The sequence below is a fragment of the Danio rerio genome, chromosome 16 (genome assembly GCF_052040795.2).
Source record: "Danio rerio strain M-AB ecotype USA chromosome 16, GRCz13ab, whole genome shotgun sequence".
NCBI lineage: Eukaryota > Metazoa > Chordata > Actinopteri > Cypriniformes > Danionidae > Danio > Danio rerio.
This window is the reverse complement of record NC_141036.1, coordinates 45,998,426-46,018,194: the sequence shown is the minus strand read 5'-3', so window position 1 is coordinate 46,018,194 and position 19,769 is coordinate 45,998,426. Positions and strand designations below refer to the sequence as shown.

The 19,769-nt window shown below is 34.1% G+C and overlaps 2 protein-coding genes, 1 long non-coding RNA gene and 2 other non-coding genes across 29 annotated transcripts in view; 1 reads left to right on the top strand and 4 right to left on the bottom strand.

The window, feature by feature from the left end:
* The window catches only part of LOC101885539 (T-cell differentiation antigen CD6), a gene marked incomplete at its 3' end in the record, with an annotated part of 32,606 nt that extends 26,096 nt beyond the window's left edge, over positions 1–6,510 (top strand). For 5 of the 15 annotated variants that reach the window (NM_001443387.1, NM_001443382.1, NM_001443385.1 and 2 more), the window contains 5 exon segments: positions 2,395–2,478; positions 2,559–2,663; positions 2,740–2,820; positions 5,249–5,362; positions 5,495–6,510. In NM_001443387.1, coding sequence (NP_001430316.1) covers positions 2,395–2,478; positions 2,559–2,663; positions 2,740–2,820; positions 5,249–5,362; positions 5,495–5,616 — 506 coding nt within the window. 15 annotated transcript variants of the gene reach the window in all.
* cfap418 (cilia and flagella associated protein 418) overlaps positions 1–14,226 on the bottom strand; it is a 119,209-nt gene extending 104,983 nt beyond the window's left edge. For 7 of the 11 annotated variants that reach the window (XR_015510171.1, XR_015510169.1, XR_015510168.1 and 4 more), the window contains exons 1-7: positions 13,015–13,303; positions 12,620–12,716; positions 12,434–12,483; positions 12,254–12,319; positions 10,736–10,831; positions 7,603–7,781; positions 5,480–5,545 (exon numbers count right to left, since the gene is read on the bottom strand). Coding sequence is in view for 4 of the 11 variants with exons in the window: in XM_087284967.1 (XP_087141093.1) it covers positions 7,622–7,781; positions 10,736–10,831; positions 12,254–12,319; positions 12,434–12,483; positions 12,620–12,716; positions 13,015–13,154 (609 nt within the window). In the remaining 7 variants the exon portion in view is untranslated. 11 annotated transcript variants of the gene reach the window in all.
* On the bottom strand, positions 13,360–13,441 carry trnas-aga (transfer RNA serine (anticodon AGA)). Its single transcript has one exon. It is a non-coding gene; the product is annotated as a tRNA-Ser (tRNA).
* Positions 14,105–14,176, bottom strand: trnae-cuc (transfer RNA glutamic acid (anticodon CUC)). Its single transcript has one exon. It is a non-coding gene; the product is annotated as a tRNA-Glu (tRNA).
* An 842-nt stretch (positions 14,227–15,068) lies between the features above and the next one.
* Positions 15,069–17,891, bottom strand: LOC147840378 (uncharacterized). The gene is made up of 4 exons (XR_015945058.1): positions 17,762–17,891; positions 17,567–17,637; positions 16,165–16,349; positions 15,069–16,001 (listed from the first exon to the last, which is right to left on the bottom strand). It is a non-coding gene; the product is annotated as an uncharacterized LOC147840378 (long non-coding RNA).
* Between the last annotated feature and the right edge of the window lie 1,878 nt (positions 17,892–19,769).

The following is a 19,769-nucleotide window of genomic DNA, read 5'->3' as shown; positions in this document are numbered from 1 at the left end:
CATAAGCACGTACCAAGTGCGTATAGTTTCTTTTAAGAGAAACTAAATTAAATCGGGGGAAAATACAATGTGGTAAATGTATTTTTATGTATATTAATAAAAAGATTTGAAAACAGTTATGTTATCTACCCTTAAAAATAAAGTTCATGAGGGTGGTTACTTTTTAAGGGTTTAAAAGAAAGCATTTCTTTCATTTTTAGTGACTAATATGAAAAATGTACATTTATATTTTAAAGGAACCAATTTGGACCTTTTAGATACATGAGCAAACTTTAAATATATACCACCTTAACTTTACTACAATTTCTGTGGCCAATATTATATATTACATTGTATAATATCTATACACAATGTACCATATTTTCATATTGAGAGATTTAAAAAAAAGGCAGTTGTGCATATTTAACGCTAACATCTAATATGCAAGTGCTATGATGCAGCGCAGTAGATGCTGTCTTTTGTCAAGTATTAAAATGCTTATTAGATGCTAACTTTATTTTAAAAGCCAGGTATGCCTAACGCGACGGGATTAGGAAACTTGAATGCAGTCATGTAGAAAAAGTCAGAAAAATGCTAAATACTTTTGACACATGAATGCTAATCATTACAAATCATTTAAAACAATTTCAGTTTCATTTACTACAACTTTTGCTATTTTGCACGCATGGTTGATAACTGAATATTAATCAGATGATGTCACAACTGTATTTATGATCATGATTTTAATCTGCTAAATCATCTACGATTGTTTAAGTTAGATATGAAGAACAGACCCTATTTATGCTTTCAACACTTCCTTCAGTGCATTGTGTTGCTGTTTAAACATTAAAAACATTTCAAGAGTTCACAATTAGATATTGCTTGACAGCTGTAAGCAGGTTTGGCATGCTGTCCCGGGAGAGAACCCTGAGCTCGGAGATAGTTGAGCCCAGGGCTCCCGCCAGGTCCATAGAGCATGTGAGGGGAGTATGAGATCAGGTGGTTCTCGAGAGCTCCCCTTTTTGTAAAGGAGAAAAGGAGGAGAAAGGGGTGGATGGGGGGTTTCTTCGGAAAACGAAGATAAGGGAGTAATGTCTAGCTAGGCTACTTATAGTGGGTTAGGATAGATCTGATTGGCTAACTAATGAGTGTAGATAGGTGGCCAGCTGCTGTCAATTATATCACGTGCTCCTCTCGAAATTAGTTTAAAAACTTCACTTAAAGTTATGAATGGTGGCGCAGTGGTTAGCTCTGTGCCCTCACAGTAAGAAGATTGCTGGTTCGAGCCTCAGCTGAATTAGTTGGCATTTCTGTGTGGAGTGCATGTTCTCCCCGTGTTTATGTGGGTTTCCTCCACAAGTCCAAAGACATACACAATAGGTGAAATGGGTAGGCTAATTTGTCCGTAGTTTTCCCAGAGATGGGTTGTGGCTGGAAGGGCATTCGCTTCATAAAAAACTTGCTGGATAAGTTGGAGGTTCATTCCGCTGTGGCGACCCCGGATTAATAAAGGGACTAAGCCGACAAAAAATGAATGAATGAATGAATAAATGAATTTGTCCCTAGTGTATGTGTGCATGGGTGTTTCCCAGTGATGGGTTGCAGATGAAACGGCATCCACTGTGTAAAACATATGCTGGATAAGTTGGTGGTTCATTCCGCTGTGAAGACCCCTGATTAATAAAGGGGAAGCCAAAAGGAAAATGAATAAATGAATGATTTTAAACGCCTCCATTATAGTCATTTATTTTCATTTCCCAGAGACTCTGTTTTACGGCTCTAATATAAAGTGTATATAATATATACACAAGCAATTTTTTCAGCTCTTTATATTCACAGGTGTAAACTTTTGCCAAAAGAAAAAAAAAAGTTTAATTCTTACTCCACACATGGCCCCAGTCATATTTTTGTGTGTATGAGTAATGTCTGTGCACTCAGAAAAAATATATATATATGGAGTTTAAAGTAAAAAGGCTTCAAAACACACGCAGATGTTCTGTGAGATGTTACTTAATAGAGTATTTAATGCACAAGCTGTAAATGCCCCACCCTCTTCTGAAAAAGGGGTGGAGAGCGGCAGCTCATTTGCATTTAAAGACACTCCCAAGCAGCGTGTTTTTGCATCCACCCAACTTGAAGCATTTACTCTACATCATGATTACATTAATTATTTATGAGATGATTGAGCTCTTTGATGATTGACATCTTATAATTGGACTCCTTTACACTCTAAAATGAAAATGTACTTGCTATTTACTAAACTTTTATGAGTTCCTTTCTTGTGTTGAACACAAAAGGGGATATTTTGAAGAAAGCTGAAAACATATAACCATTGACTTCAATAGTAGGATAGTATTCATATATAATAGTAGTATTCATATATAATAGTATTCATATATTCTCTTTTGTCTTCAGCAGAGGATGTGAATGATTCAGACAGTACGTCTTCTGGCGAGTGCTATCAAAACATTGAGATCGATGCAGATAATCCCCAGAGTGGTAGGCTCATGGAAATCTTTTTACATAGAAGCTGAAAAGGTGCTTTTGTTCTAAGGATTCATTCAGTGTGTTTTCTGCAGAAGACGAGGAAAGCCCATCATTTCCTGAGCTGTCAGTCGAGATTCCGCTGACAGGAAACACTGCTGGTTACAGCGGCTGTCATGTACCTGCCGCACACACTCAAGGTAACTGTTTGATTTGACAATGTGGCAATACTGAATTTTGCTACGGATATTGGATACATTCTTCTGTGCTTGGCAGATGGTAATGATACAGACAGTACTTCATCAGACGAGTGTTATCAAAACACAGAGATCGACGAAAACGCCTTTCTCCATTATGGCATGAAAAGTTATAGTATATGGCAGTCACAAGGTCACAAGTGAAAAAATATAGATAAAAATTTAATTGTTTGACAATTACTTTCATTACATTTTCAGCAGAACAACCTTAAAACAGAATTACAATATTTCTGTTCTACTTTGTTGAATTTTTTAAAATATATATATATACAGTACTTTTATGGGGCGTCACAGTAGCTCAGTAGTTAGCACTCAGAGAAAGCAGGTCGCTGGTTGCAATCCCAGCTGGACCAGGTAACATTTCTGTGTGGATTTTGCATGTTCTCCCCATGTCCGTGTGGGTTTCCTTCCGGTGCTCCGGTTTCCCCCACAGTCCAAAGACATGCACTATAGGTGAATTGGATAAACAAAATGGGCCGTAGTGTATGAGTGGTGTGTGTGTGTGTATGAGTGTTTCCCAGTATTGGGTTGTGGCCGGAAGGGAATCTACTGTGTAAAACATATTCTGGAATAGTTGGTGGTTCATTCCGATAATCAGGAACCAAGCCAAAGGAAAATTAATGAATGATGTACTTTTACTCAACTTTGAGACACTAAATTGATCAAAAGTGTCATGAGGTGATTTGATCCTTTAGGGTCATGGATCGCTTTGAAAATGCATAAACGGTAAATATTTTTTTAAAAATTGCAAATATCTTTTTTGGCTACTTCGTTGTGATGTGAACGTAGCAACTTATCAGACATAAATGAACTTATATAGTTTATAAATAACCAGCTGCATGTTTTCTTTTCAACTTGTCTGAGCTGGCAGACACAGCATAACCAAACTAAACAAACAAATAATACTAAAGTGAAAATTTCATCTGATGTCACCTTTTATTAATGTAATAAAATATGAATGTAATTTAATAAATTATTATTTTTAAATAAATGATGTCTGTTTCCACATCAAATGAATCAAACAGCAAAGTTGAAAAACATTAATTAATGAAAAAACGTTAATAATAAGAAAATCAACATTCATTCATTTTCTTGTCGGCTTAGTCCCTTTATTAATCCGGGGTCGCCACAGCAGAATGAACCGCCAACTTATCCAGCACGTTTTTACGCAGCGGATGCCCTTCCAGCCGCAGAGAAAATCAACATATTCAAATGAATTATAAAGGTTGATGTGGCACTGAAGACTATAGTAACAAAAAAAAAATGATTTTAAATAGTAAAACTGTTCACAATATTACTGTCACTGCATTTTTGCATACATTTACCCTTGTGAGCACAAGTCTTCATTCATTCTGATTTGTCAGGGGTTGCCACAGTGGAATGAACTGCCAACTTATCCAACATGTTTTATGCAGTGGATGCCTTTCCAGCCGCAACCCAGTACTTGGAAACACCCATACACTCTCACACTCCACTAATACACTATGGCCAATTTAATTTATCCAATTCACTTAGTGCATGTCTTTGGACTGAAGGGGAAAGCGGAGCATCTGGAGGAAACCCACGTGAACACAGAGTACATTGAAACTCCACACAGAAATGTCACTAGTAGGGCTGTGCGATTAATCAAAATTGAATCGCAATTTAAAACTTTGCAAATAGCTAATTGCAATGGGATGGGATTTGAAATATATTTGTATTATTTAATTTCCCCTGCCCAGAGCAAATGCGTGACTGCCATCTGTGTGTGATAGTCTTACTAGCAATTGACTAATGAGTGTCTTGCTAAAAAGTCAACTGAAATATTGCCAGTGGCACTCAATCTGGTAGCAAGCAACAGCAAAGTACAATTTCAGCCATGTTAGTTTGCTGAATGTCCTGTTATTTTTTTATTATTATTTTTTTATAATAAGCTACACCTTCTCCCTAATTTGAGTTCAACTTGTTTACAGAAAGGTAAGGTCATTTTATTTGTGTTTCCTGTTTGCTCTAGAGAACAATTAGTGTTTCATTTCTTATATTTAAAACATAAATTTGAATAAAAGTTGGAGTAAGTTGATATCTTTTCAGTTCCTTTTTTAACTAACACTCACTGTATTTTAGTATTACGATAAAGATTATTGAGCTGAAGCATGACTACAAAACTAAATCGCAAATCAAATTAAAATTGCAATATCTGTCAAAAACATTGCAACTAGATATTTTCCCCAAATCGCACAGCCCAAGTCACCAGGTCCAGCCAGGACTCAAACCAGCGACCTTCTTGCTGTGAGGTGACAGTGCTAACCACTGAGCCACTGTGCCACCAGAAAGTCTTTTCAAAAATAAAAAAAAATGTACTAAGGTCTAACTTTTGACTATTTTTTTTTTTTTTACAATTATTATTTATTATTTTTTAAGTGAAGATTTAGGTTCAGACTCAGAAACCACAGAATACACACTACTGCACTTTTTTAAACAGTCAGTAAAGGAAATATCTTAAAACAATAAAACATAACTACCGTTCACGTATCTTTTGTTTTTGTAAGGTGAGGAAAGCCCATCGCTTCCTGAGACGTCTATTCAAAATACACACTTTGCACAGACGACAGAAAGTACAGACAGTTACAAAGACCCTGATCTACCCAGAAGCCTCAGCCAAGGTACCTCTAGCTTTTTCAGAAAACCCTTAACTCCTTTGATCCTGGATCTTTTGTGCTGCAAACTTAAAGCTAAAAGCAACCAGTGTCGATTTGGAAGAAAAACAAAAACACACTCACCCGCTTTCATTGCAGAAACAGATAACAGCAGCACAGCATCAGAGGCATCATACGTGAACGTTCCACCTAAAACACAGAGGGAGGACAATTCTGCTGATTCTTCAGATCACGATTATGATGAAGTAGAAGACTGGTAAAATCAGAGAAACAACTGCAAGAGATCTTTCCTATAGTTAAAGGGAAAACACAAACACAAAAACATTCTTTATATGATTTATTGTGTTTACTTTGTGAACATCGTGCATTTTTTATTTAGGACAGATGATCCATAACAGCACATCCCTGAAAACTGTGGAATGTAACACAGATGGGCCCTTGCAATACCTGAGCATTTCTTAAGAATATTCTGGAAGAGCTGTACTGTTCATCAGCGTTATAATAAACATTCTTATCAGTGATCAAGCAGTCTTCAACTAACTTCATACAGTTGAAGTCAGAATTATTCCCCCTCCTCTGAGTTTTTTTATTTTTCAAATATTTCCCAAATGACGTTTAACAGAGCAAGGAACTTTTCACAGTAATTCTTTTAATATTTTTTCTTCTGGAGAAAGTCTAATTTGGTTTATTTCAGCTTGAATAAAAGCAGCTTTTAATTTTTAAAAAACATTTTAGGGTCAATATTAGTAGCCCCTTAAAAGGCACATATTTTACCCCTTTTTCAGGATTTAGGATAAGTCTTTTGTGTCTCTAAAATGCATCTGTAAAGTTTCAGCTCAAAACACCCATAAGATTATTTATTATAGCTTTCAGAATGTTGGAATTTTTCGTGTTCTGAAGACACGGTCACAGTTTTTGTTGCCTGTGACTTTAATGCTGGTTCTCCCAGCCCAGCGGTCCCTTTATGCCTGTCAGAGTGTGCCTCAATATCCGCCTCGCCTGCGTCAGATAAACAGCACAGTGACAGACAAGACAGAAGCAGATCTCATGTAACGTTTGTGAGAAATACTACAGTAAGAACTTTCCCAATGATTATTTGATGTATTTGTTGCGGAGTTAATTCAAGACTTTCTGCAAAGTGGTTACAAAGTTTATGCACATACACACACACACACACACACACACACACACAGCGCATGCGTTTAACTTTGCACTGATTTTGCATGTTAAAATATTCTGCTGTACGGATATCCGTTATACTAATGAAATGTAAGGATTTCATTTCCTCAAACCAGGATTGAAGCGTCTTCTTTCATAATTGTACTGACATGCGGCTGTGGTGATAAAGACCGTATAATTGCTGTAATTTATTACAAACATTAAAAAACATTTTAAATTTGTAAAACTCATTCTTGATCACATTCAATGATGATTGATAATCCCAGTTTCTTTGTGCATGTTCTGTCTTGTTGATATGATTATACGCTTTACTACAGAGACATGTTAATATGTGGCGGTCAATTAATTTGGTGGGTGGGGAAACCACACTACTACGTCGCGATGGGCCTCAAAATGTGAGGGATTTGGATTTTTACGTCAGGAAATTAAAAAAAGAGGCTTATAATGTTTCTATCACTCTAATATGACAGTGGACACACTATACCTACACACAGTTCTATCCAAACAGCTTACATAATAGGTGCCCTTTAAGCAATATTTGACTGCAGAACAACTTAATTACTCTAACTTCCCAAATTAACTAACCTAACTAAGATTTAAATGTCACTTTAAGCTGAATACTAGTGTCTTGGAAAATATGTAGTAAAGTATTATTTACTGTCATTATGGCAAAGATCGGTGATTAGAAATGAGTTATTAAAACTAATATGTTTACAAATGTGTTGAAAAGAATCTTCTGCCCGTTAAACAGAAATTTAAGGAAGAAAATATACAGGAGGGCTAATAATTCTGACTTCAACTGTAAATGGAGCATTCTTTTTTACCCAATAATTCTAAATTGTGCAAAATGTTTAATATATAATATTTATTTACATTATAGCTGTTCATTTATCAAACTAATACAGCCTATATAATGTAAATCAGCCACTTTATCATTCCACAGGAAATGCAGCATAGACAAAAGTTCACACACAAACTACACTCTTAAAAGAAAGCGGTTTTGTTATCCAGCATCACAAAGTCAAAATGTCCAGCATTTCCTTGTGTGAACAGGAGAGCAGGCGTACTCTGATCAGATGAAGCAGTTTATGCTCTGTGTTTCCCACAAACCCACTTGAGCTGCGGTTGTTCTCTGAGGTGTGAGAGTGTCAGAATTGAGATCCAGCTACACTGACAGGCGTACGCACGAACACCCGCTCTCCTCCTCAGATGCACCTTCAGCTTGTGGTAATCCGGCATGTTGTTCCTGAGAAAGGTGAAACAGGAGAAAATTCTTAGGAAACATTTTTATATTTTATTAACAGGTACATTTTCCTATATTCTGTGGTACTGTAATAAAATTTGCAATTAAATATGGATGATAATGACATAAAAACACACAAACAAACAAATATAAACTGTTCAAATATTAAGGATTATTTGATTCACATTTGTAGGACTTTTCCCCACACAACAAAAAAGCACTTTTAACCCATATTCAAACTAATTGTGATGCAGTTTCCAAGTAAAATGTGACCTTAAATACCTACAAAAAAAAAAAAAAAAAAAAAAAAAAAAAATATATATATATATATATATATATATATATATATATATATATATATATATATATATATATATATATATATATGTATGTATGTACATATAAAACACATTTCAATAACCCTTCAACAGACACATATCTTCTATTTTTGAAACAAATTATTTTGATAATTCCTGAGACCGAACTTAAGCTACTTTTTAGTTTTTTATGTTTGTTTTAATGATAACTTGTACACAAAATATTAACATGCTTGCTTTGTTCATATTTTGAAAACTATTTTAATATTGAGATTTATATGATTACTATTATCAATAAAAAACACATACAGTTTCTCTTTATAGAATGTGTAGTTTTTCTAATAAAAATGAATTGGATTTAAGCGCATCTTATTCAAAGTTACTGTAATGAAGTTAAACAAGAGAAAATTCTGTGGAAACATTTAGATAATTTGTTTTATTTATTTATTTATTTTTAACAAACACATTTTCCAAATTGTGCGGTATTATAAGGCAAATAAAAAATGAAATGCCATGAAATATGGGTGATAGACAAGAAAAAAAAAAACACACTGTTCATTTGTTAATGATCGTTTGATTTAAATTTTTAGGACTATTTTCCACAACAAAAAAGCACTTTTAATCAATATTCAAACTAATTGTGATGCAGTCTCCAAGTAAAATATGACCTTAAATACCTACAAAAATATTGTTCATATATTTAAAAAAAAAAAGACATTTTATTTTTTTAGGATTACTGCCAGTACAATAACCCCTCAACAGACACAATCTTTATTTTTGAAACAAATTCTATTGTTAAATTCCAATCTTAAACTACTTTTCAGTTTTTGTTGTTGTTTGTTTTAATACTGGTGACTTATGCAGAGAAGGTCAACAATGCCTGATATTTTAAAGATCAAAGAGTTTTAAAATTGGGTTCATATTTTAAAGACCATTTTAATATGGAGATTTATACAATTACTAATAATAAAAAACCATAACATTTCTGTCATGTAAGAGTAGATATTTTTATTATAGAAATTCCTTAGACTTAAATACATCCATATTCAGAATTACTATAATGTAGATTTGAAAAATATTCTCTGAATTTAATCTAATATAAATATGAATATAACTATGTACAAATTTATTTGTGTATTTGATGGCTATGTTATCATTCAGAATTTCTGTAATAATAATGATTCAGTAACATACAATAAATTCATATTCTTATAAGTTTTTTAATATAATGTTGCTTATTCTTAATGGACATTTTTATCTTTCAGATGACTTTCACACACAATAAAGCTCATATTCTGAATTTCTATAATGCAGTTTTAGGGTGAACTGTAAACTGCAATACAGCAGAATCTTTGTGTGCGTGCGTGTGAGTGTGTGTGTGTGTGTGTGTGAGTGTGTGTGTACATTAAAAATTAAATACATGACAAGGCCCACAAGGAAAAAAAAATCTGCATATTTTTAGCCCATCATTAAATCTATTTATTTACTTGTGTAAATATATGTTTATTTAGTTTTAAAATTAATTTTAGTAATATTGCTGACTAATATGAACATGTTCATATGACTAATTTACATTACAGTTTGTTAAGTATTATTTTCTGTCTTTTAGCAGATATATTACAGCATATGAGAGACCTGTTTTGTTTACCATATGAGTGAATCTAATTGGATTTGCATTGTAAACATTAAATAAAATCTAAAAAGGTATTTTTTTATTTCATATATTATGATTTTAGTTATAATACTCTCAAAATCATTCCACAATATTACTTACATTATTTTTTTTTACTCTAATCTCAGCAGAAATAGCAAAAAAATGTCTGCAGATTCTATCTGGCCCAATACATGACCTAATGAACATGTCATTTAAAAGTTTAGTTTTCAAGCTATCTTAATATACTTGGAGTTTTAATATTCGAGTTTTAATATTTTGCACACAATCTGCACCTATATAAATGCTATTTTGAACACATAACAGAAGTAAAATGACTCCAACAAACAAATATAGAATTTGTGAAATGAACAGATGGTTTGTGGATGAGCTGATTTCTCACTTGTTTATATAAGAGGACTCCTGAAGTTAAAGTTTATAAAGCCTCAGTGACAAACTCCATCCACATGCTCTCCTGATTAAAGCTGAAGATGTGGTAAAAGCAAGATCATTAAAACACAAAGAGCCTTTATGCTATGTTTATGTGCTCGGCGGTGTCTGAACACGCAGCAAAGTGCATCATGGCCTAAATACACAAGATGACAACATAAAAGACATGGTGCTGATGACTCGCGGACTGTTTGATGATTAAATTGAGCGAGAAGCTTTAACACAAAGCGCTGGAGATAATAAGAAAAAGACACAGTCTGTCGGAAGACACAGTTAAAAACAGCGGCTTAAACGTTGTTTGAAAATGTTTCTTTATCAACCAGACTTAACATTTATTAAGTTTATCTGGAAGAGGGTGACATGATAACTTGAACAAAGCCATTATTAAATGGCATGTCGATGTTTGCTGAAATGTGTGAGGCGGTTTGAAGTAATAATGAATTGTAAGCAACAAACTGATATGGTGGGATATATGGATCAATGCTGCCCCCTTCTGATCAAATGATGCTCATTTCTTGTGTGTTTGCTGGTTTCTTTACCTGAAAAATAAATAGTCACAGGACGAGTCCCATTCATGATCATCAAAGGTGATTACGCTGAAGTCGCAATATGTACATCTTAATCGATTGCAGGCCCTTTGAAAAGGAGAGAGTTCTGGTTAGGAATCACAGTTCAAAATACATCTGTATATTTAAGTTTATCTGTGGATCGTTAGGTTTCTCATGACTGGATAGTTAGGTCAGTCTATTGTCTATTTGCATTGCAGTTTTTTTTTTCTCTTCCCTACATACAGCATTACAGTTATAGAAATTAATATAACCTAACATACAATGTTTATATATATATATATATATATATATATATATATATATATATATATATATATATATATATATATTTGTGTGTGTGTATATATTTATATATATATATATATATATATATATATATATATATATATATATATATATATATATATATATATATTTTTTTTTTTTTTTTTTTTTTAAAGAATATTTCATTACTTGGATTATTGTTTTTTTTTTCAAAGTAAAGCAATTGTGGAGTAAAATACAATCAAAAACACAGAATCAAGCAATAATTACATAAAATGGTGTACCTAGAAAAGTAAGAATGCTTAAGCACATTTCTCTCCCATTTTAGGCTCCTGTAATTCAGTTTTGTAGTGATACAAAATATTTGTAAAAATCAGTAAAATTTTAATTTTTTGTTTTAATAGTTTTATTACTTTATTAATACAACTTATTATAAAGCTGTATTAACTATATATAAACTATGTTAGTTTATAAACTATATATAAATAATTATTTTAATCCCCCCTCATATTCACAGTTACTCCATTTTGAAGCAAAAATACCACCTCAGTAGTATTTTACATCGTTATAATGTAAACAGTATCTATGTATTATGTAGTTATAAATAATGTAAACATCAGACAGGTTGAAAAATATAAGTATTTGGGTGTAATAATAGACAACAAGGCTTCATGGAAAGATCATATTGATTGTGTGTGTGTGTGTATAACAAGATAGATCTTTTGGAGCATCATAAACAATTCTTGAACATTATTTTATGTCTGTACTAATGAGTGTTCTGCAGTATTGCAATTCTGTAAGGTATATGAGACTATCTGTGAATGTATAAACAAAGTTGATGAACCAGATTAAAATCTGTTCAAAGATGGTAGGAAAGGTCCTTGAGAAATTATATCATTGATCATATAAGGTTGGCAAGGAACATTATTTCGAACTCTAGTCGTGTTGAATCATGAATTTATACCATTAAAATCTAACTGTCGATTTAGAGTGCCAAGGTTTAATAAAGTGAAAAGAAAAACTCATTTGTACATCAGGCTCTTTTGGAGCTGTCTTTATTTGCTGTTATTTAAGAAAAAATTACACGCATGTCTGACCATAAAGTTTTGTATTGTATTAATAATAAAAAAACTTTAACTATATTTTATTTGAGAGTTTTTGAAAAATGATACTGGTTGATATTACTGGATATTGTTTATATATGCATATGTCTGTAGTTTTCACCTTTCGGTAACGCTGGTTCCAATGCCGTGTGCAACAGAGCTTCCACCAAGAAACACAGGGCAACATCTGTGGGGAAAATACATCAGCACACTTTACATCTTGAATGCAACAGCACTTATGTTTGAAAGGCATTTTTTCTATCTATAGGCATGCTTGGATGTTTTCAAAACAAACACGTACTTCTTGGAGATTGTCTGAGCACTTGAGGATGCCTTTGCTGGACTGGGTTCCTGTTTGGTTCATAAAAGATTTTACAGCTGATTAATGGAGAAATGGGCACCATTAACAATTGGTTTATTAAATCAATGTTATTTGAAAAGTATTTTATTCAGTATTAACTAGGCTTTGTCTGGTCATTTGGCTTACATGTGTGCTGGTTGGTGTATCAACATCATCATCCAGTATTTCATGCAGCATAGCGTCAATATCTATCTCATTTTCAACTCTTTTACGTCCTTGTTTTCTGGAAACAGTGGAAATAAAATTCGATATGTTAATATTGTGTCTTGATCTTCCCTAGGGACCAGCATTAAAGATGTATGAATCAGGCTCGTGTTATCAGATGTTAGCCACTATGCACTGTCTAATTCTTATATTTGATGTAATAACATAATTTGGCATCTTAGTTACACTAATACTAATTAACACTGAGCCTTAAAGCTGCGTTTACATTGTATCAAACGTGCTTCTTTATTGCACTAACGTTAGTCTGACATAATTAGCCACGTTAGCTCTGGTTGCTAATCTTGCTAGCCTACTACCTTGGCAGTTTCCTTTCTTCGAGCTTGTCACACTTTTGATCCGTATGTTTCATAACACGGCTTGTCTGTTTAGACTCCGAAGTGTTGCAACAAAACTTTGATTCGACTTCATCAAGTAAATCGTCCAAATCATCCGCCATGATTATCCGATGGAGAACGCCACGTCCGTTACCATGGAAACGTGTGGATCTTATTTTTGTTATCGGTTCAGAAAGGCATCATAAAATTAATGACATACTCGATCAGAATTCAAAATAGTGTCCCGGTAAACACATAATCGTGTTCTCTCAAAGGACACGAGACTTCCGGGTTGTTGTGGGTGTAAGTTCTAGAAGGAAAACGATTCGTTGTCGGCAGGATTCGAACCTGCGCGGGGAGACCCCAATGGATTTCTAGTCCATCGCCTTAACCACTCGGCCACGACAACTGATGATTTACACAGACCGTCTACAGTTTTTAAACACCAACATAGCGTCTGAGGATAAGGCGACCGAGGCATATAGATTGCAATTCAGGCGCATTTTCTCTTATAACTTCTGATTTTTATAACGTCTAACGTTAACTTAACGTTAAGTTATGAAAACGCACGTTTTGTTCATTTAAAACAATGACACAAAAGAAAATGCAATCGACTGGGATATTTTTTCACACTGACTAAACTGAGAAAATAAGATTCACTGACAAATTCTCGCCAGCAGGTGGCAACAAATGATCACATTAAAAATGCGCGTGAACTGCTAACGTACATGTCAAAAGCTCGCTCGACGAGCTTTCAGGTACATTCCAGACAAAAACGTAAACCTTTAAGCTGACGAGATATGTAAAATTCCACATTGTTTCAGTGCAGACATGTAAGCATTAACACATATAAGACTTTGAAGTATTTAATGGTCAAAAATTGTTCTGCAATAAGCTCCAAATGTTTTATTTTTGCTAACTCGCGGGTTACCAGTTGAGAAACATCAGATACGCATGCTTCGTGCTTACCATGATAAAGCGACATCTGATAAATTCATTTTGCTTAGTTGTTCGTGAGACGTATTATTGAAAGTCCTCCGTGAACGATCTAACAAGTGAAAAAAACAATGTGTTCCCTGACCGGGAATCGAACCCGGGCCGCGGCGGTGAGAGCGCCGAATCCTAACCACTAGACCACCAGGGACTGTGAGTACACTACTTGCAGACCGATATTCAAGTATGCATACTGCGTATGAACTCAATAGTGCGCACTTCAAGAACACGCTACTAGTTAAAAGACCCGTGAAGACATCCATACTCTGCCACCGTAAAAGGCGAGGATGTTTGCTAACAGACGTGGCTTGAAGCAATAAAGTAAATATTACTGCAGGGGTGAATATAAGCCTGCAATTAAAGGTTACAGAGAAGTAAAATAATTTAATTGAATCATTTGCCAACACAAAACCGCTCCCCTAACTCGATACACAAAACAAATACACCAGTTTTCACATCGCATCCATTAATCGACTTTTTTGTAGTTTAACTACCCCGAAACCATAACCCTATATTATAACTATATTGTTGTGCGTATCTGCAGCTGTATCCTATCTACACTTTACCATAGTTTAACTTGGGCTGCGTCCGAAACCGCATACTTCCATCCCAGATAGCAAAATACACTCGGGCCAGTTCCGGCTAGATTGTCGCCTGCCGAAGACTTACCCCTCGGCCCAACTTCGGCTGCCGGACTCGGGCCGGATGCCTGTGGACTCACTGCCCGATTCCGGCCCGAATCAAGCGGGCCAGATGCGGCGGCCGTAAGCGAGCCGACGCTGCGCATCCGCGCCGAAATCGGCGCGAGGGTAATGTGCGCTGTGGCCCGGAGCTGGCGCGACTCCGTATTTATACACCTTATAAAACCTTTTGGTATTACATTGGTACTTGATATATGGTATTACAACCATTTGAATTTATGTAACAGCAAACACAGACTATAATGTAAACACAAAGTGTAAGCACTGTGTTTAACCTTTGAATAAAGTGCAAACTGCATACATATTCTGTAACGAAAATAATCAGACAAATGACAAAATAAATAAATGTTAAACGTTTATTGATTGCAAGAAAAAAACAGTACTAAAATTTTATACATAATTTTGTAGTGCACAAGAATATCAATATAAAAACAACAATAAAACAACACAATAAAGACACACAGAAAGATTTAAACAAAAAATCTAAAAATTACACACAAACACAGATGTTTTTAAAACAACCCTGTTTTCCCAATAGACTTGAATTAAAAATTTGTAAAAAACAGCTAAATTTTATATAAACCTAAATATAGAAACCAATTTAAGATATAGCAAGAAACATCTTAAAAATACCAATGACAATCCGTAAAATATCCAAGTCAAACTTGTAAAAAGTACTGCAGAATTCTGAAGAAACATCTTGAAACATTTTTTAATAAAACATTAAAATAATAATAAACAAACAAATATATATATATAATTGCAGAAGTATAAAGTCAAACTTATTTTTAAATAAACTTGAACAAAATCAATTGCACAAACAGCAATTTTCTTTCAACACGTCTTGTGCAAATTTAAATTTACAATTGTATTTGTATTACGTTTATTAAAAATGTATCAAGATGTTTCTTCAGAATTTGGCGCACACACATACATACATACATGCATATATACACACACACACACACACACACACACACACACACATATATATATATATATATATATATATATATATATATATATATATATATATATATATATATATATATAAATGCAAATGAAAGAAACAAATTGTTCAAGTATCAGGGAACATCCTAATACACTTAAAATGTTGTTTAAAAAATAAAACAAAATAGTGATGTAGACATTTGACACATTAGCTTTCTCTTCTTTCTTCCTCCATCCCTGTCAGGGGCAAGTTGTAGCTACCTTGTAATGCATTTTTCCACTTCTTTATCAGTGGTGTGGTATGGACATTTGTCCTCACTCCATCTGTGATTAAAAGATAAACAGATAATTAGTAGTGAACAAGTACTAATGTAAAAAAAAAGAAAAAATTAGGAAAAAAGTAGGCTACCTACGAAGCAAAAAAAAAACAATCAAAAAAAACAAATAAACTTAAAACACTTTGAAATTAGCAAGAGCTTGAACTTACCAGTTTCTTCATTTGTTCAGGCTGCTCCTTTAGTTGATTTTCAAGCTTTTCCAAATCAAATTGGCCAAAGGAAGGTCAAATGTGTTTACATCTGGAATTTCATCACGTCTGTTTTGGTTTTGTGAGAATCAGGCCCAGCTGCTGCTTTATGACGTTGCATGATTTTAAAACTTCAGTCAGTCGTGCTAAAAAAGAAAAATAACAGATAAGTATAAATCAACCTGTAGCTTATTCTCATACAACTTCTGTAAATACAACAGTGGGTTAGACACTGCTGATATTCTCTAGTTGATCTTTACTTTCTAGCTGCATTAAACCTTAACAAATTTAGTGATGTCTTCAATTCTTACAAAGACATCACGAGATGCAATAAGTTCTGTCTTGATCTCAAACTGCACTAGAACAAAGACTGTAAATGTTCATAGGTGTACTGCAGGAGTGTCCAAACTTTTTGGGTCGAGGGCCAGATGCAAAAAAACAAACGTTGTCGCGGGCCAAATTTTACATACATCACACAGACACGTGTGTATATATATATATATATATATATATATATATATATATATACAGTTGAAGTCAGAATTGTTAGCCCCCCTAAATTATTAGCCACCGTTTATTTTTTCCCCAATTTCTGTTTAACGGAGAGTTAAACATTTTTTTCCACACATTTCTAAACATATTAGTTTTAGTAACTCATTTCTAATAACTGATTTATTTTATCTTTGCCATGATGACAGTAAATAATATTTGACTAGATATTTTTAAGACACTTCTATACAGCTTAAAGTGACATTTAAAGGCTTAACTAGGTTAATCAAGTTAACTAGTCAAGTTAAGGTAATTAGGCAAGTTATTTTATAACAATGGTTTGTTCTGAAGACTTAAGGGGCTAATAATTTTGACCTTAAAATGGTTCATAAAAAATTTAAATCGCTTTTTATTCTAGCCGAAATAAAACAAAAGTCTTTCTCCAAAAGAAAAAATATTATCAGACATACTGTAAAAATGTTCTTGCTCTGTTAAACATTATTTGGGAAATATTTAAAAAAGAAAAATAAATCAATGAGGGGCTAATAATTCAGACTTCAACTGTGTGTAGATAGATAGACAGACAGACAGACAGATAGATAGATTTATAGATCATAACAAGAACTGCTGCTTAATTGAATGCATGTAATAGCGACACCCAGTGGTTTTTTATTGAATTACGTTCATTTTTGTATAGCGGGCCAGATTCTATTGATATTTATAAAAAGCCTCACCGCGGGCCGTAGTTTGGACACGCCTGGTGTACTGGAATGTACAGTATCTGTGCATCTTCATGGTGGTCTTAAGATTTCTGCCATAGTCATTGATGGTGATGGTACTTGTGGTGCTGCATTGATTTCTGAAATCTTCATACCTGCCTTTTATCCAGCCTCTTTGTTCAAAGTAATTTTTCTTCATCACGGTATAGATGTGTCTATACTGTCCCTTAATCAGATACATTTACAAAACAAAACATCACTTTAGTATAGTGCCAGGTCAAAACTCACAGGTTGTAATAGATCAATGACATAATGTTGACAGTATGTGTTTAAAATAATTGCAAACAAACCTGTTCTGTCTTTAGATGTATGACAGGCGATCATCATCCTCATCTGTCTACCAGTCAGAAATCACAGTTGGGTTGGATGTTTGAGTCGAGCTTCCTCATATGCATCTATAATGAAACATCACATTGTTGTTAACCTCCCGTAAAGAAAAGTTCAAATCCTAAAATACTATCAAAGTTAATTAATGCATATAATACCTATAGTGCAAATAATCAGTACACAGAAGGTTGCACAAGATTTATTCGGAGATTCATGCAGAGTGACAGCCTTATGAATCTGAGACATAGATTTGTAAGATGGTCAAGCACATGCATTATTCTGTACCCATGAAGATTAACCTACCATTGTGAAAAATGTTTGATGACGATAGCCAATAACAATAAACCATTTCAGCTGTTTGTGAAGCAATTAGTAATGTAATGTCTGAAAAGCTCAATCTATGTTGAAAATATATCAGCAGTTTACAGCTTATAATGGACTTTTAGCACACAACTATAACATGCCTATTCACGTTCAAAAGAGTGTGCCATTGACTTCTATGGTCGTGATGTGCTGCATAATGATCTCACTAACCTTTGTTAAACAAGAACAATAAGACTTAACCAACAAATATTGTTACCCATTCATTTGAATCCGAATTTATCACTGTCAATAACATAAAAAAACATCAAAATCTGCTTTAAGACGTTCAGTTTTACATTAACTGACCATTACAGCTTGAACAAAAGATATAATTGATTCACATAGGCTAACACATATGAATTAAAGTGCACACTAATATATTTCTCTTGGATAATTTAAAGAGAATAGTAAACAGTCGAGTTTCGATCATTTTTCGTGACTAACTGCATAAACAAGATAAACAATAATATTTTATTAATCCAAAACGATTAGTTTTTATTTACACATAATCACAGAATTAATACTGTTGGATAAGTATACGCCTGTACAATGATTTTTTCAACATCCACGGTACTTTATAATGTTAAATCAGGAAAAAAAACACGTTTTGCCATGTTAGCGTTAATGGATTCGTCTACAGAAACTTTCTTTAACGCAAAGTTAGCATACACACAAATTCGTTTCATGTTTCTTTAAAATAATTAAAACAGTTTTCAGTTACTACACACGTCACAATCTAACATTGTGTAAAAGGAAAAGGAACTTTCAGATGTGTTTGTAACTGTTAGCGTTAGCATACATTAGCTCCAGTCGTGTTTCTTAAAGCAAGTTACATTTCGTATCAAACTGTTTTAAATTACTAAACGCTGTTACAACCAAACACCGTGGAAATGTTTTAAGGTCTAAATTCGCTAATTATACAGTACACAAGCAGTAAAAAGCTTACCTTTCTGACCGAAATCCACATGGAATCTTTGAAAAATCAAACTTTTTCTTCTTGTGATCTTCGTGCCATGGTGGTTGACAACCAGCTTGTTGGAGCATTACCGCCACCGTCTGGATTGGAGTGTGGATCATGAGTTTAGTCACGCATGTGTTTATTATGAAACCAACTTCTGCTTTAAAACAAAAACAGTCAGCACAGTAGCGTGCTATCTCAAAAATAAGCGAATTTTACATAGTTTTTCTCTAGATGACATGTATAATCTATTTATAAATAATATTGTTTTGTTTGCGTCTAAACATTGAGACCATCCACACTAAATATTCTTTTTTTTTTTTTTTTTGCTATCGTACCATGAATATTTTCTCAAATTATCATTAAACGTGGAGCTAACAGATTACTAGATAAAATAAGAACTTAATCGGTTGCCATCAGCCGAGTCCTTGCCAGAAGCGGCCAGGACTCTACAGACAGACTCGGACCGGATATGGTTGACCGGAATCGGGCCAGTGCTTTACAGCCGCATCACAGCCGCATGTGCGCGAGCGAGCTGCGGGCCGCACTCGGCCCGGATAACACTCGCCGATGCCGAGTCGGAGCCAGAGGCGCCGGAGGGCAGCCGAGCTCGGGCCGATTACTGCCTGCTATCTGGGATACTATATAGT